The 27,699-nt window shown below is 46.2% G+C and overlaps 1 protein-coding gene across 21 annotated transcripts in view; it reads right to left on the reverse strand.

Moving 5' to 3' along the window:
• Positions 1 to 27,699, reverse strand: part of TECTA (tectorin alpha) — a 79,407-nt gene that overhangs the window by 9,319 nt on the left and 42,389 nt on the right. For 17 of the 21 annotated variants that reach the window (XR_012333288.1, XM_073808064.1, XM_073808062.1 and 14 more), the window contains 8 exons: positions 21,769 to 22,330; positions 14,649 to 14,848; positions 10,187 to 10,570; positions 7,844 to 8,130; positions 5,988 to 6,268; positions 2,795 to 2,905; positions 1,249 to 1,451; positions 140 to 303 (listed from right to left, as the gene is read on the reverse strand). Coding sequence is in view for 18 of the 21 variants with exons in the window: in XM_073808064.1 (XP_073664165.1) it covers positions 140 to 303; positions 1,249 to 1,451; positions 2,795 to 2,905; positions 5,988 to 6,268; positions 7,844 to 8,130; positions 10,187 to 10,570; positions 14,649 to 14,848; positions 21,769 to 22,330 (2,192 nt within the window). In the remaining 3 variants the exon portion in view is untranslated. Of the gene's footprint in view, positions 1 to 139; positions 304 to 1,248; positions 2,587 to 2,794; positions 2,906 to 5,987; positions 6,269 to 7,843; positions 8,131 to 10,186; positions 10,571 to 14,648; positions 14,849 to 21,768; positions 22,331 to 27,699 lie in introns of those variants that run through there. The other 4 variants (XM_073808063.1, XM_033861890.2, XR_012333290.1 and 1 more) reach the window with 4 other exon arrangements.

The raw sequence follows: 27,699 nt of genomic DNA on the forward strand, positions 1-27,699 counted from the left end.
TCTAAGGCATCTAGGTTCAGAAAATATGAATTATTCTCTCCCTAGTGCTTCAAAGACAGATGCTAGCAGTTTTGACTGTGCTAACCTTAACTGTCAAGGAAAAGACAGAGCAACGTGCACAGCCCATGAGATTCTCTACCTTAGCATAGGCTTCACGACAGAGTCCAAGGAGATCTTGATATCCAGCTCATAAGCACATGAAAATTCCACACTGATCGTCCTGTCCCTGGTGATGATGTTGCCAGTATTGTTGGCACTTTCTATCCAAATGGTGTTTTTATACATGATATGAGTGGCATTGGACTGCAAAGCAAAGGGAGGTCAGAAATCATTAAATCTGGGCACGAGCATGTGGCTTGCATTTCAAATCCACGGGCCGGAAAGTGGAAAAATGGCTGCATTTCATATATAACCCAGAGGCCAATATAAATCAGGATGGAGCTAGTCTCAGCACTTACTAGGAAAAAAGTATTAACAATAGATGTCAACAGCACCCTTCAGTCTGATAACCTTGAATGCCCACGGAGGGTGATTTCATGTACCACTGAATTCTAAGTACAACCAGTCCCCAGTTATCTGCGGGAACCCAAGCCGGGGACAGCATGAAGTATTGCCATCCTGAGGTAATACATATCTTCTCTTTCAAGTCTTAATTCAAAATCCAGCCTCCGCCAAGTCTTGTACCAGACAGCCCACAAGTACCAAAATGAACACACGCATGTTTCACCGTCTTGCACCTTTCACTCCCTGATAAAAAGTGTTAATGAACACAGTTATCAAAAAAAGACAGTAGGAAGGCACAGGAGGAAGAGAAGTGAGATGCTTTGCTAACCTATGAATTGGATAACCTGACACAAAATGTTGTGACCTTGCTGTATTTCTGCAGCCAACTGTTAAGTGATGTCAGGGACACCCTTACACCCTGAAATAGCTGAACCCAGCTGTCTTTACCTGGAAGAACAACAGAAGCATGAGAGAAGTAAAAAATGTGTCAACATGCAGGGCAAAGGACAGCAGACAGCGCAAACCAGGGAAGGAAGCATGTCACTTATCTTGCTTTCAGTTCAACCACTTAGCACCCAATGATTATTTTCCCGCTGTCCTTCATTTCGCACGTGCCTTTTGCTGTTTTCCAAGGAGCATGTTTCTAAGTCGAACCCCTGAAGTTGGCTTAAGAACAATCAATGTGCAAACACCTGGAGCTGTCACCACCTCAGCCAGGTGCTCTTTCCTGCCCTCGTTCCTCACCTGCACAATGTTTCCACAGTTCCCTTTGGTGTTATTGATCTGAAAGGAGATAAAGTCCTCTCCCTCAATGCCGGTGCACTGCCTGTCATTGATCCGCACACCCTCCCTCTCGAAGCCGAGCTGGAAGAGTTTGCACTTAGATATGGACACTTCCATCTGGGCAGCCTTGCAGGTCACCTCTGCATCAATGATGTCGTGGGAGTCTGTAGGGAAACAGTCATTATGAAAGGCACGTCAGTGAGAGCTGGTCTTGCTGTGTGGGTGGGCGAAGCACCCCATTCTCTTTAGAAGAGGCTGATGGGCTTCACACAGAGGCTGCAGCATTTCTAATGAAGCTCTGATCAAACTAAATGAGTATATGAACTCATTCAAAGCAATAACTTGGGCAATCCTAGGGCCTTTTTTTTTTTTTTTTTGGTCCATGCCGTGTGGCATGTGGGATCTTAGTTCCCCAACCAGGGGTCGAACCCACACCCCCTGCATTGGAAGCGAGGAGTCTTAACCACTGGACCACCAGGGAAGTCCCCAGAGAGCCTTTTTTTAAAGGTGAAAATGCTATACAAAGTGTCTTTGATCTTTTCTTCCTAAACCCAGGATTTCCGCCCCGCTTTGGTGGTAGCTACTGTCCGTAAGCTCCATACCGCACCTGGCTCACTGTGGCCTGGCTAAAGAACGTGCCCCCAGTGAGGGCAGCCCCGGTCAGGCCTCTCCACAGCCCAGCTGGTACCCAGGCCGGCACTCGGAGCTCTTGTTTTTTGAAATGGACATTTTCCGTGAGTACACAAACACAGGCTAATAAGCACTAAAGAAACGGAGAGAAACGTTTTTATCTGCTCAGGTGAAGCCTTTGAACAGCACATGTGGTCCCCTTCTGCGGAGCCTTCTGGTCAACCAGGCTTTCATTCTCTGACGATGCTAAACGTGGCATGTGCCTTCTGAGTTCCTCGGTTCAGCCAAGGACACGGAGCTGGGAAGCAAAGCACGTCCCCCACGAGCCGACAAAACGAGTATGCTCTTGGCCAGGGCACAAGGCCATTCCTACCTTAAGGGGACTCCTACCTGGAGTCCTAGTTGTTTGCCGTTTGCGTCAACATTTCTGCTTTCTTCAGGACCCACCGAAAAGCTTCGGGCCAGATAAAGCTGGCTTTAAACACGTCTTACAGCACCTGGCACTCTCGTCCTGATTCTTTCATGTTTTCGTCAAACCACCTTATCTCCCTGTGAGTCTAAGAGATCAGTTTGGATCCCTCTGATGTTGAACATGGCCTCAGATGGAGCTGGCTGATGCTATGCATGTCCAAATTTGCGTGTTATCATTTATTGAAGAAAAGGATGTAGCTACAAGGAAACGAACATTAGCCTGCTTTGAAGAGGTCGGGTTCCTTCCTTGTTCTGCTTAAATGCTCATGAAAGCTTCGTTACTTGGGTTTCTAACCCACAGTGTGGGACGTGCGGGCTCCCACCCGAAAGCCTTCCTACATGGCTGCCGGGCGTCTCCCGCAGGGCCTGTCTGGCTGGGGGTGGGGTGGCGGCAGGTGTCACTCACTGTTTCCGTAGGGAGGGGGCTCCATGCAGCCACACAGCTCCCCTCCGTTTTCCAGCTCACAGGTTCGATTGGGACAGTCCGCTCCCAGACAGGGATCTTCAACCACTCCTGCTAAAAAGGAAAACAAACAGAAACACAACTTGATTTTCACACCAGTGCGCGGTAGCATGTGGTCACACTCTGGACTCGCCACTTCAGTGGACCTGGTGTGGTCAGATGGCAGATGCAAACCAACAGACAGGGCAGCCTTCCGGGAAATAATGACGATACTAGTAATTGGGTCCTTGCTACGTGCTTCATGCTTTGGTGGCATTACCTCTTCCGACCCTTACAAGCTCTGCCAGCTAAGTATCGTAACTTGGCATCACAGCTGAAATGCACCCAAGGTCACACACAGGTGAAGGTAAGAGGGGAAGATGGAATACACAGACACGCTTAACTGCTGGGAAGTCCCGAGACTGCTGCACTTCCTGCTCTGTACCACAATCATATGCATTGGTATCGTTATATTTATATAAAGAGTAGGGTCCAAGCCATTTACCTCTAGATTCCCAGCACCCAGCCACCTCATAGTAGATGCTCAACAAATACTTGTCAACAATGAAGATTCTAGGGCCAGTAAGGTCCCAGAGAGGTCCCTCAAACCAGGACTTCTTAGTCCTTTTTTGATTCATGGTCCAGCTACCCCACAAACTTCTACTTAATTTTATAAAAATAGACAAACTACCTACACACAACTCACCAGCATTGACTTAGAGTAATGGTACTGTTTTACCAAAGAGGAGAAAACTCTAAGTAAAATACAAATGTATGTGAAGTGTCACCACCAACAGGTTATAAACAATATTTCTGTAGCAGATGAGCCCATAGGCCACCTGTGAGCTCGTCAACATTTCAGTTTGAGAACTGCTGATTGAGAGCATTTCTTTTAGACACTCACTTTTTTTTTTTGAGTTCTTTATTTTATTCTTGATATGAGTTTGTTTTCTGATGATTTGACTCAATATAACAAAAGCACATTTCACTTACATATTTCAGTTGTTATTTCTAATTGTGTTCCCTTGGAAAATTTTAATTTTTAAAGTTTTGTCAAATTGCCATGCAAAAAAAAAAAAAAAAAAAATCAAGTAGTCCTGAGAAGCTTAAAGTGAAACACAGCAGTCCCTCGCCTAGGCCCTCTCCACTTCCCTGTTATTTTTCTTGGTCATTTTAAAAGTCTTTTGGTGGTTTCTTCGGATATTTAACTCTATGTTTGCAAATGGTAAGCGAAAACTGTTTTCATTTAATTTTTACTTTTATCAGAATAATACTGGTAAAAAGTCAAATAATGCTGTATTGAAGAATGGCAATCCCATGTCCCAATCTTCTTATCTTCCAGTTCTAATGCTTCTGAGACAACTATTTTAAATCTTTTAATTTTTCTAGTTTTTACGTCCATATTTCGAAATATCACTATTTTTCTTGATTTTTCAGTATTAGATCTCTATCGACTTCCTTTTAGAGAAGATTAGGATTTAGTAGACACTCACTTCTTTATTTAAAGACTGTCTCCCTATCCAGGTGTAATAATCCTCATCGTCGTGGCATATGATGGTGAGTGTTGAAGAAACAGCAATGATTCAATCCCGGCACGAGCCAAGTTCTCTTCACGAGTTCAAAAACAAAAGAAAACCCCTGAGCTATCCCATAGCTGCAGATGCTTCTCCCGACCCTCTGCTAAGTAACTATTATACGTGGGAGGACGGGTATGGCGGAGCATCAGCCTGTCTTAATTCCTAGAAAGACGACTGAAGGAAAGCCATCAGCATCAGTCAAATGCACTTACTTTTTAAAGGCTTCCTTTTGTAAAGACGCTTTTGCTTGCCCAGTGGGTTCAGCACCTGACACCGGTGCTAAGCACGCAACAGCCACTCCATGAATGTGCTGGTTGATTAACACAATATGAACACCACCCAAGAGAATAAGGGAAAGAAAGTGTGGAGGTTACAGCTTCCAGGAAGGAAAGAACCTCACTTACACACATGATGGTCCACCTACCGCTTGGCAAATACGACATGCCCAATTCAGAGGGAAGTTTTAAGGTTAAAAGCAAAAATTCATACTTAAAAAAAAAAAAATCCAGACAATTTTTAAAGTTCAAAACAGTTAACGTTTTTTAAAGTATTGTTTATTAACAGAACAGGGTAAAATATTGAAGTTATCAAACAAACTATTTCTGTTGCTTGCTAACAGAGACCGGTCATTTGCTTGTTAAGAGTTTCTGAAGTCACTGCATGCATATTTTAATGAACCACATTGTTTTCAGGTTCTGAATTAAGTGCATCCCTACTCTTGCTCAGGTTTGGTCTGCAGATTTACTGATGTGCACGCTCAGTCTTGGAGTGAACAGGGCCAGTTTTCATGGCAGTACCTGTATGCACATCGGGTTGGTGGTGCATGTCGAGGGACAGGCGCACCTCCTGTCGGCCGCCATGTCATACTGCATTCATGGGACAGATTGATCAGTATGTATGTGCACACACATATATGGATGTGACACATTTATGTGTGATTATGTACATATTTATTTGCTCCATGTATTTGATTAACATGGTAAGAAAATGAACAAAGAGAATAATGGATAACGCAGATCAAAATAGTTTTCTTACTACAGAAAAAAAATGCAAGAATCTACAGATCTTTATTTCATCAGTAATATATGTGTAATCCCTTTATGAATCCAACCATGGCTTCCTTGCAACCAGGCAGATACAGCCAGCTCAATTCCAACTCCACTTGCCACTTGCCATGTGCCTTCTCTTTCTGATCTGGGCTCTGACCCATGTTAAGGGAGCCATGTTAAGGAGAGCTGAGTTTGGGGCACTGAAATCAATCAGGAATCCTATACTCTGTCCGGCTATCTTAAAGTCACTAGCTACACTGGTGTTTCTCCAACCCAGAGAACCTCACCTTCCCCAGCGGGTGTTCCAAATTCCATAACTGGTCAGGCAATTAGAGGGGAGTCAGGCTCCACTGAAAATGCGCCCCATGAAATCTGCTACAAGCTCTCACAGCTCTCCACCCTCCAACCCTGGAAGCAGATCTATGGGTCAAGATGCAGACCAGCCAGCCGGCCCTGGACACAGCGATGCCACTGGCAAAGCTGTGCTTTCAACTTAGCAAAGAGTCTGCAGAAATAAAATAATTCTCTTACAGCAATTCTCTTTCTCAATCCACTCGGTGCTGAGGATCCCGAAGGAGCGGCAAGACTCCCCATAGGCAGCCAGGGAGCCGCACAGCTGGTACTTCTTGTGGTTGTAGCAGCCGTCCAGGTAGCAGGACTCATAGAAGGGAAGGGGGTCGAGCAGCCCGTAGCAGGGCTGGAAGAAGCCCTTCATGTCCGTGAGCTTCAGGCAGTAGCCGTCGCCCTGCATCTTCTGGATGTGCACGTTGTCACACATGGCCGCGTACTGGGAGAACTGCAGCTCGTTGCAGCTGGGGGCGAGAGGTCTGGTCAGGGTAGGAAGCAAAACGAGGCATCCAAGATGGCCGACGAAAGGGCAGACCGTGGCAGTGCCCTTTTCAGCTAACCCAGAAGTTAGTGTGGGATGCTGATCCCAACACTAACAGACTGTGTGACCTTAGGAAAGTCACGGTAATTTCTATTGTTACGCCACTGGGATAAGTGAGGGTAAGATAAAGTGATGGACTGGTAGCCAAAGTGTCAGACAAAAGGTAGATATTGGTATAATAACCATTAACCTTCGATATAACTGATACAATAACTATTAACGGGTGTTCATATAATAACAACCACCACCAATAATAATAATAGTTACTATCACCATTAATAATCATAGCAACGACAGTTGGTAGAATTAAAGATTTGAAAGGAAGTCCAGAAACTTCTCAACCAGTTCCAGTTTAGCTATCAGAGACCGAAAGTAAAATCATCAAAAGAAAATTGGTGTCAGGCTGAAATCGTTTATAAAGGAAGAAAAAAAGGAAGAGAGGAAGGGAAAGGAAGCTTAAACAGACTCATAATTCCTCAGGAGGAACTGAAGCTTGCTCACCTTTGGAAGCCCCAGAATAGCTTAAGTGTGCAAAGTAGTCATTTTTCTAACTGTGGGCCCTAGAAGTGACATTTTAGAGAAAGCATCACATTAGGAATTCTGGAATCTAATCCTGGCTTTGCCACTTATAGGACCCCCTCAACGTAAATCATTCCACTCTAGCCTCTGTTTCACCTAGAAAAGAGACTGGACCAGATGGTGCCCAAGGTTCTTTCCAGCTCTGGGTCCCATAATGCACAGGATAGTTTAATTTACGGTACATTTTTCGGTTTACACCTGCAGAAGGGTCACAGAGGGTTTGGGGCTTCATTTTCACATCTGGAAATTTAGCTGATGTTTGGTGTATTAAAGCACAAGGGGACAGAACCATTGTACGAGCAAAGAAATGCCAGGAAAGAGAAGCATATCTATAGATCCTGAGAGGAATTAACATAATTCAGCAGCCCAGAAGGGCCCTAAATTAAACACCTTTGGAGTAACTTGTTTAGCTCATTCTATTTCAGCTGGCCAGAGAGGGGCCTGATAATCCCCTTGCGGACTTCTGCTTTTAAAAAGGCTTTCTTGATTCCCACCAACTTGTACCTGCACAAAACCAAGCCTCTGGTAAGAGTCACAGACACACAGTCTCAGCACGGGGGAGCAAGGGATAGCCCTCATCTCCTGGGTTAAATCTTAATCCCACCCCCCAGCAGGGGTGCCCAGTTGCAGTCGGGCAGCTGGCCAAGGTTTCAGAATTCTAATCTTGGGCACACTCTTCTGTTTAGCCGAGGGCTGGATGACACAAAAATGTAGACTTTTATCATCTAAGCCTAGTTCCTCCCTCTGCTGTTCAAGAAACTGCTGTGCCTATTTGTATGATGAAAACTCCAAAGACCTTCAGCTTAGCTCTTTGCAGGAGTCCGGAAGGGTGATGCTGTACAAAGTCCCTTCCTCAGCAACACCTGTCATGGACGTGGGAGGACTGGGGCCCCTGAGTCTAGCGGCTGGAAGTTCTCACCTCTTCTGCATACCGTTGGTTTTCCAGCTCTGGGCCAGCACCACGCTGCTCACCACAGGCCTCCCCCGCAGGGTCACGTAATCATCGGTTAAGTCCCCGTTGAAGTTGCCACAAAGGCCACACACTTTGTTCTGCAGCCTCTCACTGATGCTGATTTTTATTACGTTGAAACCATTGTAGTGTATCTGGATGTCAGGGCTGGTGTCGATCACCAGGAACCCCTCGCTGCTGTAGATTTTGGTTGCCAACCCGGTTATAAACGGAACATTCACTTGTGTGCCATTCACCTGTCAAAGGAGAAAGAAAAAGTATATGACCCTCAAAGCAGGGACTGGCAAACATTTACTGTAAAGGGCCAGAGTAAATATTTTAGACTTTGCGGCCCATATGATCTCTGTCAACTCTGTCCTCGTGGCAGGAAAGCTGCCAGAGACAACAGTAACTAAATGAGTGAGGCAGTGTTCCACTAAAGCTTTATTTACAAAAACAGGCAGCAAGGAGGTTTGGCTGAATTTCATATTTTGCTGACCCCCGCCCTAGAATTTGAGTACTCCCTCATCTAACTGTCCACAGTTCCCCCCAGAGAAGCAAAATATGGAGGCAGAGAGTTACAAAAAAAAATGATGGAAAAGTATAACTCACAACAAATGGCTGGATTTTTGTATAAAATTTTCTTTAGCATAAACCAATTACTGAAAACGAAATCCCAATCCTGTGCTAAGGAGGGTCTAACACGGTTAAAATGAACCTGGGGGTCATTGCTATGTTAATTGTTTTCTTGTTTATAATGTTGAAACAGGAGGTACCCTCCCAGAGGTCCTATAGGTACAGTATTTTCTCCATTTGTCATTTTCTTGCTTTATAACAGTTTTTTTTTTTCCTTAGCCCTTAGGACAGAACATAACATGCCTTTCCTGTACTTACAAAATAAATTCTTCTCCCCACCCCAGGTTATTAGTAACTTTCATTTCTTAAAAAAAGCAGAAGCCTTTAAAAAATATGATTCTTTACTATTTTAGTGGCTGGGGGTATTTTATTCAGCACAATGTCAGTTTTGCTGTCACGTGGTCCCTTTTCACTTTCTTGCTGCTGGACCGATGCAGTTGTGTCTATGTGGGCCAATTTGCAAAAGGAATTGGAGTGTCAAAAACAGTAGCAGCTTTCATTGACGTTAAAAACCAGTATTAAAATCCAGACTTTTCCTTTTAAACCTGCAAAATACTGCCAGTCTTTTCCCTAAGGCTGGATACTAAGCTATTTGATGACTCTTCAGATAAAGATATTCCCAGTGCACAATTATATGAGCCCGTGGTAGAAAGCAGATACAGTAACACTCAATTCCAAAAATGCTCCTATGCGTGTGCTGGCTCTCTCCCTGGCCCTTCCTAGCTGGAACCGCAACCCGGGGTACCGGGTGCTGACTCCATGGTTCTGGTCTGTCTGCTATGAACAGCCTGGTTTAGCTGAGAGGCTGGGGGTCACCACCACTAGTTCCGAGCAGATTATCTTCTTAAATGGAGGGATGGGAGGAATGCAAGTTGGAGAGGTGTATTAGTTATGGGGGTGGGTTGGAGATTCACATTTATTTATATACGGGTCTAAGATTCACAAGAAACCAGGCAGCAGGCCTAGGGAAGGGCCAACCTAAGAGAAAGCCACCATATCCTTCCTCTGTTTTCTTTCCCTTGGTGTGTCATCAGGGGGCGCTCTCATAGCGAGGGACGATCCCTCCCTGCCGTTTTTGTTTGTTGGTTTAACATCTTTATTGGAGTATAATTGCTCTACAATGGTTTGTTAGTTTCTGCTGTATAACAAAGAGAATCAGCTATACATATACATATATCCCCATATCTCCTCCCTCTTGCATCTCTCTTCCGTTTTTATTTAGTAGCTGTGTTTATAGGCAAACGCTTGCCTTCTCTCAGTTTCTAGAAAGGATGGCAGAGATGAAAGAGTGGGTCTTGGTACAGGTAGGCAGAGCTAAGAATAATTTTAAAGGCTCCTAAAAGCAAATGAGATGCTTTTTGGAAATTAATTCAAAGTAAAAGTTGACTTAGCTACCATTTTATCACCTGAGGCTCTATCAGCACCCACACCGACCTTATAGCCCTGAGACACTGTACATTTCCTTTGGAAATCGTTAGTCAAGGACTAAATGGGGCCCACGCTTACGCTTATAGAATCTTTATATTTTCATTCTTTAAAATCTGGTCATCGGTGTATGGTACGTATGAAGCAACAGCCTGTTATCCTCAAACCTCACGGAAAACCACAGCAAACAACCCCCTAGACACGCCCACGTTCCAGAGTACGTTTCTTAAGAATCAAGGACAGGCTCGTCACCTTGACAGTGTGCCGGTCGTTGATGAGAATCTGCTCTTCGTTAATGTAGAAATAGACGGGCGAAATGATGGTGAGATTGGGGGACGACCACTTGTCGAAGTTGATGATGAGCTGGAAGGAGATGTCGGGGAGCTTCTGGCAGATGGTGGAGAGCACGAAGGCGCAGTTGGCTGGGAAGCGGAGGAAGGCGCCGTCGAAGGTGCGGAAGACGCCGCCGCCGGCCGCCAGGCAGTAGGAGGTCTTGGTGCTGAAGCAGCCGCGCACCCCGTTGCGCAGCGCGCACTCTTCGTCTGACTTGCACTGGCGCGGGTCGCACTGGATCAGGTTGCGCCGGAAACAGCGGCAGCGCCGCGTGCAGTCACTGTTCCAGAACAGCTGCTTGGGCTGGAAGAGAGGCGCCGTTTGCATGCAACTCAGGCTGTGGTCAGAGTTGGGGCCCCCAAAGCCCAGTCCACCTGGACCCTTTCCAGGCGGGGCTGGCCTATCAGTAATGGGGCTGGAATTTGCAACAAGGAGCAGTAGGGAGGTTGGTTCAATTCAAACGTTACACCCCCTGCATGTAACTCAGATGCCAAACAATGTGCAATTTAGTCTTTATTGGTTTCAGTCAAGAATTTGGGAATCTCTACGGCTGGATTGTAGAACTAATCACAGCCAACCAACTGGAATGGGCAGCTGCCAGAGGAGGAACTAAGTGAAGAGGAAAAATATTTGGTAGGAAATTAATCTAACAAGTACCAGCTCCACTTCAAGGAAGAAATTTAAATTCACTCAATAATGATAAACCCCACCCTTCAATCTTAAATAGGTTAAAAGAAAGCGATAACCAACTCTTATGATGAACCATTTCAACATTCCACAATACTCACTGTTCCAAACGTTTTCCTTGTATCTAATCTACTTCCAATTTACTTCTGTTGCAAATACTCCATTTCTATGTCCTGAAGTGAGAGGCCTAGATAACAGTGAGGTTCCATGAAAGGAGAGCTTTGAGATCAGGCCACCTGGGGTTTGATCCCAGCCCTGCCACCCTACATGTGCCACCCTGAGGGGCACTACCAAGCTCCCAGAGTGTCAGTTTCCTCTCTCGAAACTGGAGATAATAATAATATCTTGCAAGGCAGTTGTGAAGATTAAATAAGACATGTGAAGCACATTTTCCAGCTGAGAGAAGGTACTCAATAAATAATAGCTGCTGTTATTACCGGAGAAGGACCACTCACCCTCTTTCAGATAGTGAGGAATTATATAAAGTTATATTAAACACTACGACCAAGTGGATCATCAGTTGGTAGCAGCTATTATTTTTCACTCCTTCTGCAAATCTGTAGACATGACTCTGCTTGAGGACCTCGTGCTCTTGATCTTGCACTTGTTCTAGACCAAGAATTCCAGGAAACTGTTGGAAATTGGTCGTGATTGTCCAAGTGGAGTGTGGTCCCAACGAGTGGACTACTTCATAGAGATGTGGCCACTCGGGGCATTAATTCAATTTTCTAAAACGGTGCTATCCAGAGGTGGTTTATTTATTTATTGTTTTTGCGGTACGCGGGCCTCTCACTGTTGTGGCCTCTCCTGTTGCGGAGCACAGGCTCCGGACGTGCAGGCTCAGTGGCCATGGCTCACGGGCCCAGCCGCTCCGCGGCATGTGGGATCTTCCCGGACCGGGGCACGAACCCGTGTCCCCTGCATCGGCAGGCGGACTCTCAACCACTGCGCCACCAGGGAAGCCCCAGAGGTGTTTAAATGGCACAAGATGGGCCTATGCTACTGTCTGGTCACCATTTTCCATTTTAACTATAGACTTATCGAAAACCCTGGATATCAAATACAGATCTGACTCAGATCCAAGGGTAAGTAGATAGAGGGTGAGATCTTCCAGGAAGAGTTTTCTCAATCTGGTGCACTTTAAGATTCCAGTGCCCTGCTGATTCTTCCATCCTCAAAATGAAGTAGTTCCCGGAACCAAGCCTTCCCTCCTTCCAGACCTGTAAAATATTGACTTTCTTTCTCTTGTCAGATTTGCAGAAAAATTGAGCGGACGGTCTGGCCTCTCTCTGATGAGAAGTCAGACATTACATGGGTGGAAAGAGCAAAATAACCTGAAGCATGTGGATATGATCAAGGGTAAATAACTCATCCCACAGGGGAACTCGATCATGAAACTGGCATCACAGTAAAGAGACAGGCCCAGTGCTGCTTTCTCCACCTTAATTAGACCCGACAACGTCAGCTGGGTGATTACCCTACATGCTAATAGCTAGATGTGTTCTCTTTTTATTTCCAAAGAAATCTGTTGAATAAACAGCCTCCAAGCTTGTTTGAATTGTGGCAAGTAGATTATCTGTTTTGTGAGTTTGCTACTTCCCAGATATATGTTGTTGTCAAAACCCACTGACTTTCTGATGAAAAGCGGATAATAATGTTTATAGTGCGAACAGCTGCTGAGAGCTGTATTGTGCCTTCCCGAGAGCTCCAAGGGCTTTTACACGCATCGTTTCATTAACACACCTGGATTTTTCATTTATAAAATGCTTCTGAAGAGAATGAACAAAAACAATAGCAGTTACCAATTATTGAACTACTAGGTGCCAGGTACTAGGGCACCTGGCATTGATTATTTATACAACAACCATACTGAGTTGGTATTATTAGTAATGTTTTGTAGATAAGGCAACAGAAGCTCAGAGAAATGACACAGTTTGCTCAATGTCACATCAACAGCATTGGTTCAGCTAGGATCAAACCCGAATCTCATTCCGTTATGTCACAGACACTCAGGATCTCTGTGGAGGGGTGCATGACACACTTGCTAGATGGATACATTTCAGTAAATCTCTGGACAGGGGAGCAGAGATTATAATAGTGTTTTTCAGTTTTGAGCCTGGTTATCTCTTCTCCCAGATGGTGGGAAAACGGAATCTATTATTATTTTCTCCCACATGGTCTGCCTCTTCCTTTCAAATAATCAATATTTCTAAGAGCTTAACTTCAAAACTCACCTCTACCAAGAAGCCTTCTTTGATCAATTTTACTATTTTACTCTACTTTCCCCCATCTTTCTAATACAACATTTAAACAAATTTCCCACCGAAAATGAGACCGAAGGTAACGTCCATATTGATTTTCTTTTATCTCCTCTCAAAGTAAAGCCAACTTAGTTGTTCTTGAACAAGAACAATGCATCTTTACAGAAAGGAGGCATTATTTATTTTTTGCCTAGTTTATTTCCAGTTCAGACATTTCAATCAGATTTTTTTAATGCTGTGGCTCTTTTTCATCTTAAATTGATTAGTTCTCTAGGGTATTATATTTCACTTGTTGATATGTTACTTTGTAATTGTCCTCTTGTTCTTTAAAGTGCTTTTTTTTGCGGTACACGGGCCTCACTGTTGTGGCCTCTCCCGTTGCGGAGCACAGGCTCCGGACGCGCAGGCTCAGCGGCCATGGCCCACGGGCCCAGCCGCTCCGCGGCACGTGGGATCTTCCCGGACCGGGGTACGAACCCGCGTCCCCTGCATGGGCAGGCGGACTCTCAACCACTGCGCCACCAGGGAAGCCCTAAAGTGCATTCTTTCCCCCTCTTCTGAATAGATTTTCAAGTTCCTTAAGGCAGGGAACATGCTTTATCATCCCCAACGATACCACTAGCACAGCGATCTGCAAATAGCAGCTATTCCATCGATGCTATTGTTAACTGTCTACTCGCCAGTGTACGGTGTTGATATCCTTTAAACAGAGAGTGGCCTGGAGGCAGAACCAAGGGCTAAATACCCTCTCCAGGAAAGATCTCTTCTAGCTTAGCATCACAGCACATAAAGAAAGATTACAGGGTAGAAAAGTAAATGATTTTGTGAGCTAATATGTTTTACTCAAAGAAGGGCATCTTCATCAGCTTTATGTGAAGCCCCCAAAGAGAGAGAAGCAGAGGGTAGGACACAACTCTCGGGGGACGGTACTAGACTGACAAATGACACATGCAGAGATGGCAGCCCTCACTCTCTCTAATGGAGCTGCAATAAGCAGAAGAGGCAAAGCCCCATCTGCTAGCCTCGAGCTCTATCTTTTGCAGTTAAAAGTGTCCTTAGCCGAGACAGCTACAAATGTCAGATTCACCACCGTCCTATTTCCAAACAGTAGCCACATCAGAAGCTTTCTAACTAAGATTTACAGGAGAAGAAATCAGAAGGGCCTAGAGAAAGGCGTGGAGGAGAGAGAAACACAAATGCTAGCGAGGAAGGGTGGGAGAGTGAGACCCAAACACGTTTCCCAATCCGGTACTCCGTGCGCAAGAGCCTCACCAGACCTGTCCTTGACCTCTCGGCCCCCCGCTCTGCCTCCCTGCGAATCCACACCACAAGTGGATTCAAGTGGGAAGATGGGTCCACCGTGGCCTGCCTCTTGGAGCGGGAGAGAAATCTGCTGCCCAGTAAGGAGGACCCGGTGGGTGGGGCGCCCCTACCTCGTAGTACTTGCCGTCAGAGTAGCAGCCGCAGTTGTGGGGCAGGATGCAGCTTTTGCCGTTGAGGACGTAGCCGGTGTCGCACTGGCAGCCCTCCACGCAGTAGTGGTTGCAGTCGCTCTTCAGGCGGATCGCGGCGCAGCGGGGCTGGCACACGCTCACGCAGCTCTCGTAGTGGCTGTTGGGAGGGCAGGTGACGGCTGGAACGGGAGACGAGAGTCAAGATCGACAGTCACCAGGACGGTCAACGCTTTCCTCTGGCCCATCGCTCACCCACTTGCGGAGACGGAGGCCCGGCGGGGAGGAAGCTTTGCCACCTTCCCTCTTTCCTACTCTCTCTGCTTATGGAAAGCCTCTATCTGACTTATCCCTGTGGAAGTAATGGACCAAAGAGCAGATGGAGGTGACAAGTCTCCTCACACCATCTTTGTCCTGTCCTCAGCCTTGTTTCCTGAGGTCCTCTAGAACCTGTTGCCTTAAACCCATCTCCCAACATGCATCTTGACTCCAGTGAGTCACTGGATGGCCCCCCGGGGGTGCCCCATATTCACTCCTGCCTTTAGGTCCCCAGGTGTGTTGATCTCCCTTCCCCAACCCCTTCTTCATCCTCCCAGCCTATCTGAATCCTGCATTCTTCAAGTCCCAGGTGGAGTCCCAACTTATCTGCAGAACTCCCTACTCTTATACCAATACCAACTCAGAACTTCCAGGACCTTTTTCTAAGATAGTAGTTTATAAACGGTAGGCCCCTGAGCCTCTTGATTTCTGAGAAGGCAAACGTGCACTGTGTGTGTGCCTGTGTATACAGACCGACCCATGTCAGCTATGTTCTGTGGTTTTCAAATGCATGTAGATGTTTTTCTGGAAGGCAGTTGGGGTCCTGGTGAAGAGCGTGGGCTCTGGAGCCAAGCTGTAAGAGACTGGAGCCATTACTTAATCTCTCTGGGCCTCAGTTCCTTATCTGTACAACAGAGATACCCACAGCACCGCTTCATGGCTCATTGGGAGGGAACGAGTGAGTCTGTGTACTTACAACAGTGCCAAGCAACTAAGCGTTCAGTAAGTGTTAGCCAATCATTAAAGATAGGTTTGCTTAAAAGTTTTACAGAAACTAATAATGCCATTTGCAGTGACATGGATGGACCTAGAGATTGTCATACTGAGTGAAGTAAGTCAGACAGAGAAAGACAAATATCATATGGTATCGCTTATATGTGGAATCTAAAAAAATGGTACAAATGAACTTATTGTCAATTCCACTCCTGGGTATATACTCAAAAGATTTGAGAGAAGTATTTCAAAGAGATATTTATACACGTTGTCATAGCAGCCTTATTCACAATAGCTAAACTGTGGAAGCAATCCAAGTGTCCATCAATGGATGAATGGATGAGCAAAATGTCTATATACAATGGAATTATTCAGCCTTAAAAAGGAAGGAAATTCCGCAGTATACTACAAGGATGAACCTTGAGGACGTTATGCTAAGTGAAATAAAGCACCCACAAAAAGACAAATACTGGGGGACTTCCCTGGTGTCTCAGTGGTTAAGAATCCGCCTGCCAGTGCAGGGGACATGCGTTCGAGCCCTGGTCTGGGAAGATCCCACATGCTGCAGAGCAACTAAGCCCATGCACCACAACTACTGAGCCCGCGTGCCTAGAGCCTGTGCTCCGCAACAAAGAGAAGCCACCGCAACAGGAAGCCCACTCACGGCAACAAAGACTAGCCCCCGCTCGCCGCAACTAGAGAAACCCACGCACAGCAATGGAGACCCAATGCAGCCAAAAATAAATTAAAAAAAAAAAAGACAAATACTGTATGATTCCACTTCTCCAAGGTATCTAAAGTAGTTAAGTTCACAAAGACAGAAAGTAGAACATTGGTTGCCAGGGGCTGGGGTGGTGTGGGGTGGGGTGGGGTGGGGAGAATTATTGGAGTGTTATGGAATGGAGAGTTATTATTTAGTGGGTACAGAGTTTCAGTTTTGCAAGATGAAAAGAGTTCTGGAGATGGATGGTGGTGATGGTTGCACAGCAATATGAATGTATTTAATGCCACTGAACTGTACACTTAAAAATGGTTAACATAGTAAATTTTACGTCTATATTACCACAATAAAACAATTTTAATGCCATATCTGCTATGTCCTTATTTCATTTGCATTCTTTGTGAGGTTGACTGTCTTTTCATTTGTTTGTAATCCATTTGTATGTCTTTCCTGTGAACTGCCTTTTCACATCCTTTGCACATTTTGTGTTGGTTGAATTTTTTTCTTATTGAATTGTAAAAGCTCTTTATAAATTAAAAATAGACTTTTGTCTGTCATGTGTTAAAAATATTTATCATTTGTCTTTTGACTTTGCGTCTTCTTCTTTTTTTTTTTTTTTTTGGTATGTTTGTGGCTTTGATTATGTTTTTGCTACGCAGAAATTTAAAATTTTAAGTAATCAAATTTATCAGGTTTTGCCTTATGGCTTTGGTCATTTTGCTTAGAAAGTCCCTCTCTACTGCAAGATTACCAAAAAGACTCCTTTGTTTTTCTTCTAGTAGTTTTATAACTTAAATTTCTATGTTTAATCTTGGTTCTGTCTGGACTTTATTTTTTTTCATTCCCTTTTCTTTTTAATTAAATTAATTAATTTTTTATACAGCAGGTTCTTATCAGTTATCTATTTTATACATATTAGTGCATACATGTCAATCCCAATCTCCCAATTCATCCCACCACTACCCCCCCAGACTTTATTTTTGATTGAGGAAATGAAGGAAGTGTTTAAATAGTTTTCTGCCTGCTAGTTTGTCCCTTATTGAATAGTACCTTTCCCCCCAGTGATCTGAAATGCCAGCTTTACTATATACTAATTTCTCTTTAGTGTTTGAGCCTGTTTCTGGACTTTCTCATCAGTCCACTGGTTGGTCTTTCTGGGAATGTGCCGGTATTGACTTGTTTTAATTACTGAAACTCTACAATACATTTTAATATCTGGGAAGATATACTATCGATTTAGAGATGTCCACTGTTGTTTCAAGTATGCTGGTCCTATTTCTCCAACTAGACGATAAACTCATTATTTTACACTTCTGATTCTTCCAGGGCCCTCAAAATAGTGCTGAGAACATGACAGGTGGTTAATAAATATTTGATTCTTGAAAACAAACTTCCAAATTCCTAATTCTGATTTTCTCCACCCAAATGAAGTACTAAGAGCTGAGAGTGATGACGCCTCTACACCTGGATTTCTAACACGGTCACGAATGTGTCTCTTGCTGTGGCCAGTGGACTGATGTAGCCTTTGTGCCCAAGGTGGGTAGGATGTGTGGGTCCCTCTGAGGAGCAATGCAGCAATGCAATAGAATTGACCTTGTTTGAGCCCTGGCTTTGCAACTAACTAGCAGTGTCACCTTGGGCAGGTTACTTACTCTCACTAAACCTCTGCTTCCTCATCTGTAAAATGGGGATAACAAGTAGTAAAGATAAAATGAAATGCGATTTTGCAAAGCTTCTGGTACAGTGCCTGGTACTTCAATGAAAGCTTCTGTTATTAACAGTAGGAGCAGTTGTCGTAATAGTAATAGGAATTTTTAAAAGTTGTTCCACTAGAATTTACTGAGTTTGCAGAGAAATATATAAGAAACCCCCTAATTACCAGACTTTGGACCCAGGACTCTGAAGTAGCAAAAGCTGCCTCTGATAAAAGAGAAAATGATAATGATACTCAAACTTGGCTGACCACGTACCAGATGTCAGGCACCAGGTGGCCTGGTTTATGAGACATCATCACAGTTAATTCTCACGATGGCCCACTGAGGTTGGGAGATGCCTTCACAGACCTGATCCTACAGAGCTGTACACCCTCGGCAGTACCTGCGGGCTCCCCAGCTCCTCAGGCCTCCTGGCCTGACCAGGGTAAGAGAAGCAGCACTGCACAGGGGGAGAGCACTGTCTCTGGAGGTACTTTCCAACTTACCCGAGCCACCTGCCTTGGGAAAGTCACTGAATCACTCTAAGCTTCAGTTTCTTCCTCTAGAAAATGGGACTATTAATGGTGCCTACTTTACAGGGTTGCTGTAAAGTTACAGGAGTCAATGAGTGAGGACTCATATCGCACTTAGAATAGTGCCTGGCACGCAGACGGAGCTAAATACCTGCTATGCGTTTGTTATTTGCTTCTCTTACCCTCACCACCCAGTGCTCCACTTTAAGTCCCCCATTAAGGGACTGAAAGAATGACAAATTCAGCTGAAAGAATTTTAAGGATGGGTTAGTAATTAAGACAATCGGCCTCCCTTTCCCCCCACCCCGCCCCAAGTCTGTTTGTTCAACTTGGGTGAAGGAGTTTTCCAATGCATTTGCAAAGAAGGTAATTGAGTAATAAATTATCCCATTGATAGGAAGAGCCAATATCATTGAAAAACAACAGCATTCTACCTTGTTACCAATAAAGCGTACATTTAACGGGCAGTTCTGGGTTAATCCTTTTTCTCCTGAAAACACCATTCTCATATCTCAACATGTGAGTGTTGAAATGGATTAATTCTTAGTAGAAGTGGGGGGTGGGCAGAGGGATGCTGTTCTGCCCTTGCTTCTCAGAGATTAATGTCATGTCAGATATGGTTACAAACAACTGTATTCAAGGCAGCCTGTGTTCACTGATCTCTCAGATTGAATTGGCTGAGTTAGGACTCCATCTCCCACGGCTTTTCTCTGTTCTGAAATTCAAAATGGAAAACTAAGCTGTCTCCAACTGTGTCCGCCCCCCCAATCTCCACCCACACGCCGTCTTTAAAGTATAATTTCTTTCTCTTATTTTAGCTTTTCTTTTTGCCAGTCACCACCACCACCTCTTCAGGAGCTCTCTTTTGGATCTTGGCCCCTGTCCTGAAATGCCAAGGTGGGGGAAGGTCTATCCCTCTCGTGGTAAGGACGCTTGGCCTGGGCCTTGCTGGCAGGCAGCTATCTAGGCCCGGATGGGGCCCATGGCCAAGGGTGAGGCAGGACAGACTCTGCTCTGAGTGCCTTGGATGGAACTCCCTGTGACGGTGTATAGAGTAGGCAACCGATGTCTGGACAGAACTTTGAAGAGGGGAGAGGAAAAGTTGCTGGTGGAGGGGACAGACAGACAAGAAAAATAGTTTTTATATGCATTATGAAGGGTATCCGTTTCCCAAACTGTTTCCCCATCCTGCACCAGTTTCAGCCCCGTGAGTCCAAGCTGCATAGAAGTAGGGGACCTTCCTCCTCAAAGGTAAGGTCATAAGGGCTTACGAACTTGCTTCCTTTTCTTTCCTGTGAGTGACAAAAATTGATATCCATAAATTAAGGTGAGACTTCCTGGAATTAGCCTCCTCTAAAAACAGCTCTTCCCTACGGTCTCCCTGCCCATTGCAGCTGGAGGAAATGGATGTGGGCATACACTACCCCTCGCTCCCCATCCCAGCCACGCCACACAGCAGTGCAGTCGCCGTGGCATGGCCACAGGAAAAGAGGGAACGCCCTGTAGCAGGTCTCAAGAGGCAGCAGGCAGTGTCTCCTCCCTAAAACTGTCTCCCCGTCCTGCCCATCTTTAGGTCCCTGTGTCTACAGCCTGGTGTGCTGATTTAGAGGAAGGCAAGCTCTCTCGCCCCACTGAGCTCACCCCAGGGAATCCAGAGTAGCTCTAGACATTTATCCAGACCCTGACGTTTTTATAGGCATATTTATTTTACTAAAGTCACCAGAGGCCAATTAGTCTGGACAGTCACTCCTACTGGCATCGCTCCCCCCAGCCCCTCACTCAGGGACTGAGCATGGCTGAAATGGCATCTTTCCCCCCGCCCCCACTTCCTCCCACCCTGTCCTCCCAATCGACATGAATCCAGTTATGTGGGATGTAAATGAACTGTGTGAGCATTAAACGACAACACTGTTTCTGGTTTTTTATCCAAATCTCCCTTTCCCAGGATGAAAAGGGAGTTTACTCTCCGGGACCCCTGCTGGATCACTTATTTAGAGCTCTTTGCATTCAGCATCCATGCGTAGCCTTTTTCATACAGTTAGGCCTAAAAAAAATTTGCTATAGCTAATGAGATTGAGATGGGAAAATAGACCAAGGCAGATTGGCCAAAGACCAATACTGGTTTCTCTTCCCCGTCTTTTCCTATTGTGATGTGCTAAATGCAGACAAATTATTCCACTGTGAAGCGTATGAGCTGAGGGCAGGAGCTTTGGGGCTGGAAGGTCAAACCCTGACTTTGCCACTGAGATAGTAGGACCTTAGGCAAATTACTTAACTCCTCTGAGTCTCAGCTTCTCCCTAATTGGGTTATGGAGGAACAAATGTTGATAAAGTGTGGAGCACTGGGCTTGGCTCAAAGCGAGCCACGAATGTTAACGATACCACTTAACATGCATGGAGTGTGCTAGGCTTTCAGTTACCCAGTTTGATCCTCCTGACGTTTCTGTAGCATAAAGAGTGTAGGCAGAGCATTATCAGGGGGAAACTAAGGACCAGGGAGGAAAAGTGAAATGCTTCAAAGTCACACCGATCCTTAAGGACAGAGCAAGGCTAGAATCCAGGAGCTCTAGCTCTTTCTCTTGTTTTTCATTGAGATGTAGCTGATGTGCAATATTAATGTTAATTTTAGGTGTATCTAATTCTTTTTCCAATGCTTTTAACATTCTGCTATATTTCATCAACGCAGAGACGGATATATGACATATATGAATCAAATAGAAAAACACACTAAGAGAAAGTGTATAAATTATCAGTACACTTAATGATGGGTCCATGAGGTTCTAGAACAAAGCAATCTACTAACTCACTCTTCCCTCAATTCGTCCTTTGTTAGAATCTTACTGTGCCCTTGCTGAGCCCAAAGGCCATGTGTGCTGCTCTGTGCTTTATGTATGTGATCTTATTTCGTCCTCAGAGGAATACAGGGAATAAGCGGTATTAACCCCACTTTACAGATAAGAAAACGGAGGCTCCAGGCGGTTCAATCTCTTGTTTCAGGGAACAAACTCAATTCCAAAGTGCATTTCCTGAAATTGCCCCACTCAGCTTGCTCTGACTTGTACTGGATGACCGGCCTGCCCACACCAATCAAGATGGAAGGAGAGACAACGGGAAGGACTCACAGCAGGACGTGTAGTTCCTCCAGCCGGTCACTGCGATCCCCTGCGTCTGGCACGTGCTGGCGTAGTTCTGCAGCCAGCTGCAGGCGGTCTGCACGGCGCCGCCATCGATGCAAGAGTCAAACAGGCAGTTCTTGTAGAAGAAAGCGGGGTTGACCTTGCTGTGACACTTGGTGAAGCCTGCGTTCTGGTTGGGGATCAGGCTGCAGAGCTGCTGCACTTTGGAGAAACCTTCCACTTTGGCACAGGAAGGGCAGCGGTCGCCACAGCCAACCTGGCAGAAGGTGTCCCTCTTCACCCAGCTCTGTCCAAACTCATTGACGCTGGAGGCCAGCAGACCCATGGGCATCTCCAGGTCATCTTCGGGGTTGCCGTTATAGCGGCCACACAGGCCGTAGGTGATGTTCTGCATGCCCCGAGGGACCGTGATGGACAGGAAGGTCTTCCAATCATACACAACCTTCAGGCCAAAGTCAGTTTCCACCACCACATGGAAGCCAAAGGAAAAGATGTTTATCTTCCCTTGTCCCAACTTCAGGGGCAGATAGAGCCGTTCATTGTTGACCTGCAAGAGCAAGAGGGTCGGCACAGACAATACAGGTGGCCCAGGCAGCCCCGCCCCGCTCTTCTAATGATTAGCCTCTGAGAGGCAGCCCCACGGGGGGTTGGAGCAGTTGAATGAAATCTTTGCATTTAGTGTTGTTTCTGTCCCTCAACTATTATTATTAGGATTTGAACACTTAAATGACTATCCTTTGTACACGAATATACCTATTTATTTCAGTGCCTTCTGTTTATAGCATTATTCCCTCCAGGAGTTCAAATTGTTTTCTCCAAGGTAATGAGAGGGTAATAAGAATTCAATTAAAGTTTAGACTAAAATACCCAAACCTAAAACTCTTGTGTTTCTATTTCCAGCTTTACTGTGGATTTCTCTTAGACAAGCCCCAATTTATTAATTCCTCTAGGATCTTCTTTTTCCTGAGGAATGACTTGATTTTGCTGGTGCCTCTGCCTAGGATGCCGTTCTTTACCTGCCAATATCCTTCTCATCCCCCAGACCCTGCTCAAATGTCGGCTCTTCTATAAGGCAAGATTTTCGGAGCTGGTGGTCAGGAAGAATCACTCCCTCGTCTGGGCAACCAGAACATGTTACTTATACTTCTCTCGTGTTCTCCTGCACCTCTGGCCAAGATCAAGCACGTGTACCCTGCTACTGAAGCACACATCGCATCTGTCTTATATTACAGCTGGCTGTCTACACCTCTGTCTCCACTACACGGTTAGGAGCAACCTGAGGGCAGGGACCACACTTTATTGATCTATACGGCCACCTTCCCCTCACCCGCTGCTGGGCGCCCAGCACAATGGAGACGGCACTGGATGCATGTTTCCTCCCGCAGATTTTAACTTCAGAAAACAAGGAAATCCCTTAAGTCAAACTCCGGAACTGCACGGCCCTTGAACCATTTTGATGCAGGTGAGCCAAATCCTGCAGCCCTTGGCTGGGTGAGTGCTTGATGGAAAACAGACTGTTGTGAGGGCTAAGAGGAGAGCTGGGCTTCCTCCTGAAAGAAGAAGGTGGCTGCCCACAGGGTGGTGGTCGTAGATTGCTCCCTGCCAGGAAATAACCCCGCTCCTGACCTCCTTAATCTCTCTCCCATCTGACACCCCTGCCCCCAGCCCCACTGCTACCACCTTAGTTCAGACTCTCATCACCCTCCACCTTGACTCTTGAATATGCCCCTGACTGGTCTCCCTACCCCGGTACTGCCCCCCTCCTCCAGCCACTCACCACTGCCTCTCCAATATTTTTTAATGCAATTGAAAGCAATTAATTAATACTTAAAACCCCCTGCATAGCTTGAATAAAATGTGGGGTACGCTTAGCACATGGTACAGGGCTCTCCAGGAGCTGGCCCCTGCCTCTCGGGCCCAACCCACTCACTTCCTCCACCCCAGCCATACCCAGCACTTTGCTGCTCCCCAGATGGACCGAGCTGCCCCGTTCCACGTGCCGTTTCCTTTGCTGCGAGTGTGGTGGTGCCTTCTGTGTCCATCCTTAGCAGTTGTGATTGTGAGTTAACGATAACTCGCAGCTGGCCTTGGCCAAAAGGGGGGCCCTTGGCCCAGGAGGTTATGACACCCCCATCCAGCCCCACCCCCACCTAAGGGCAGCCCTCGGCCAATGACTGACCAACACGGGGGACCAACTCTGTGCGCACGTCATGCACCAGAGCTCCCGGTGGCCCAGGCTGATGTCCAACTTAGACCACATCCTCGCTGAGCTCTCTGCCCTTGGTTCTTCCCTCACTTTCAGGAATCCCCACCTCAGACTCTGCCTCTAGGGAACCAACCTAAGACAGCAATGGTGTCCTTCCCCCATCCTCTCTTTCTCTGGGGCAATTTTCACCCTTCAAATTTCAACTCAGCGATCTCCTTGCCTATGAATATTGCTCCAGGCAGAATTCACTCATTCATCCAGGAGCCATCAGTTTGGCACTACTGTGCACCAAGCGTCGTGCTCAACGCTGGAATAAAGCATAGGGCTCTTTCCCTAGGAGCTCACAGGCATGTGGCAGAGACAAGTACATAAACAGGTAATAATAACATCATCTGATGAAAGCAACGATAGAGATAAATAGATGCACAGGCACCAGACTCAGCCTGGGGACAGAATCAGGGATGCCCGCAGAGGATGGTGCCCACATCCGGTCCTGAAGGCTAAGTGATGTTGTCCAGTCAAGATAACTAATAAGGACCTGCTGTAGAGCACGGGGAACTCTACTCAATACTCTGGAATGGTCTATACGGCAAAAGAATCTAAACAAGAGTGGATATATGTATATGTATAACTGATCCACTTTGCTGTACAGCAGAAACTAACACAACATTGTAAAGCAACTATACCCCAATAAAAATTTAAAAAATATAAACACTACTATATATAAAATAGATAACCAACAAGAACCTACTGTATAGCACAGGAAACTCTACTCAATATCTTGTAATAACCTATAATGGAAGGGAAAATGTAAAAAAAGACTATATATATATATATATATATATATATGTGTATGTATATATACATGTACACACACACGCACATATATGTATGTATAACTGAATCACTTTACTGTACCCCTGAAACTAACACAACATTGTAAATCAACTATATTTCAATAAAAATTAAAAACAAAACAAAACAACAACAAAAAATGAAGGAATGAGAGTGAAGAAAAGGGAATCCCAAGAAAAGGGTGTAGCCTGAGCTGAGGCCAAGAGGAGGGGAAATGCCTAATAAATATGAGGAATTACAGCAATTAAATGATGCTGGAGCATAAAATGTGACCTCGGGGATGATGGGAGATGAAGATGGAGAGGCGGGGAGGGCCTGGACCACGGAGGGCCTCGTCTGTAACGTCCCATGAAATCAAACCTGAAAAAGACTCATTCATTTTTCAAAGAAGAAGTCGCCAGTGATCTTAGTAAGAGAACTTCAGTAGCGTGGTGATACCAGAGGCTAGGTCGCAGAGGTTAAACGGCAAACGGGGGATATGGAAGCAGAGATGTCTCTCTCCGGGAGTCTGGTAGGAAAGGGGAGGAGAGGGATTGGTTAGAAGAGGGATTGGATTGAATCGGGGTCAAGGTTTATCTTAGAACGAATATGTTTATGGGTTGAAGAGAAAAGCCCAAGACACAGGAGGGGGAGGAGATGAGAGACAGGCAAGAGGCTGAGAGGGCCAAAAAGGGATGGTGTAGGTGGAGAGTGGCCATGGAGAGGGGAAGAGATAATTCGTTCTCTGGAAAGAGGACAGGAGGTGAAGAGGGCGTGGTGATGGGTCATTTCAGAGACAGCATGGAGGGGGGAAGAGGAAGAGGGAGATCGTGCCTGGTGAGCATAACTTTCTCACCTGGGAGGCCCAGAGACAGAGAGCTCAGGTGTGCAAAGTCACCGAGGGAAGCAGAGGCCGTGGGGACTCCCACGAGCCTTGACAACTCGCACGAATAAACTAAAGCCTGAGCACCCAAGGGCTCACGCGTGCTGGCTGGCTTTTCCTCCTGAGTTTCTCCGCATTCTCTGTTCCTGGCTACTGGGTGTCAAGGAGGGAGCGATACCTTGGAGAGGCCATGTGCCTGGATTACAGCTCAAGGCCTTCGAGTCCTGTCACTGCCCAGGAGCACCTGGGAAAGGAAGGCCTCGACGCAGACAGGCCTGCCCAGCTTCTCCCTGTCTCTCAGGCCCCAGGAATGCGACCTCCACCCCTACATCACTGCCCTGTCTGTCCCTGTGAAACGGAGGGAAAGAGAGAGGCAGAGGAAGGGAGGGGTGGATAAGGATGGATGGAAGAGGCCGGCGCAGAGGAGGAAGAGAGCAGGGCATGGGGATGGGTGGGGGAAATGTGTTTCTAATACTGAAGTATTGGAAATAAGGCCACATATTCGCTTTTCAGTAGCGAGCTTTCCTTTAAACAACTGGCTTTGATTGCCGCTACAGCTGTTCTTCAGCTGTTCTGAGGCCCCCTTCACACCCCCGCCCTGGATCTCCACTGACGTTTCCTTGTCCTAGGACGCCCTCTGCCTCTTTCACGGCCTGGCCAATGGATGCCTTCAGGGCTCAGGTCTGGATCATCTCTTGCAGAAGCCTTCCCTCCATCCCCCCAGGCGGCTCAGGCAACCTGTTCTCTCATGACACACCCCCCTTCCCCACTGCACGTCACATTTTTCTGGAACTTCACATCACGCTGACGTTCCCTGCAAACACGTCTGTCTCTCCCACTAGACCCTGAGTTCCCTTAGGACAGAGGCCTGTTTCTGACTCACGTTTCTACCCGAAGGGCTTGGCACAGAACAGCCTGTCAATGCAAGCCCGTCAGATGCAACTGAGCCAGAGTGATGCTCAAAGCTTCCCTCTTCTCTCATGGCCACGGGGTGGGCAATCAGTGAGAAAAACACCAGCTCTGGAAGGTCCTGAGAGCCTGCCCCTTGGCCTGGACCATGCAGGACCCGGCTGTGCAGAAGCCTGAGGGAGATGGAGGAGAGAGGCCGTCTCTATGGAGCTCGGGCTGTGGACGGCTGAGGCGTGGGCTCTGCGGTGCCCGGGAGTGGCTCACCTCTGTCGCTCACCCCTACTCCCTGGCTGGTATAAACATAGCATATTTATTTCTAATTTCCCTCGGCTTGGTGGGTTTCCCCACATCCTCAGTACTGCTTAATGCCGAGAAAGGTCAGAATCACAGAGGGACCCGGTGTCCCAAGGAGTCACTTCCATGTCACCTCCGTTTTTGCAAGCACCAGCAGTGACCCGGGCTCTGTGCTGTGTTTTGCCTGGCGCTCCACCGCGCGCTGTCATTATGACGGCCGTTATTCTTCTCTCAGGGAGAGATGGTGACTAATAATAACATCATGGGAAAAACAAACGCAAATCATTGAACAAGCAGATCCTGCAATGCATATTAATAATTCAAAGTAAATGCTAAATCTATCCCCTAGGCCCCAGAAGAAAAGAACCTTCAAGCATCCTGAACTTGGTCTTTCTGTCAGAGATCTGAAAGCTGTACACTCTATTCCCAGCTTGGGCATTTTGGACATCTGGTGACCTAGAAAGAAGAGCCCTGGAAAGGGTCCCCCCACCCCTTTAATCAATTCCTCCTTCATGCCCATTACTCTCTAATTACTCCCTGTTGTAGATTGAATTGTGTCCCCCCAAAAGGTATATTGAAGTCTTAACCCCCAGGACCTGTGAACGTGACCTTATTTGGAAATAGGGTCTTTGCAGATGTAATCATTAAGATGAGATCATGCGGGGAAAGGGTGGGCCCTCAATCCAATGACTAGTATCCTTAAAAGGAGAGAGAGATTTGGCACAGAGGGACGAAGGCCATGAAAATACGGAGGCAGAGACTGGAGTTATGTTGCCACAAGCCAAGGGTC

Source organism: Tursiops truncatus, chromosome 8 (assembly GCF_011762595.2).
Source record: "Tursiops truncatus isolate mTurTru1 chromosome 8, mTurTru1.mat.Y, whole genome shotgun sequence".
NCBI lineage: Eukaryota > Metazoa > Chordata > Mammalia > Artiodactyla > Delphinidae > Tursiops > Tursiops truncatus.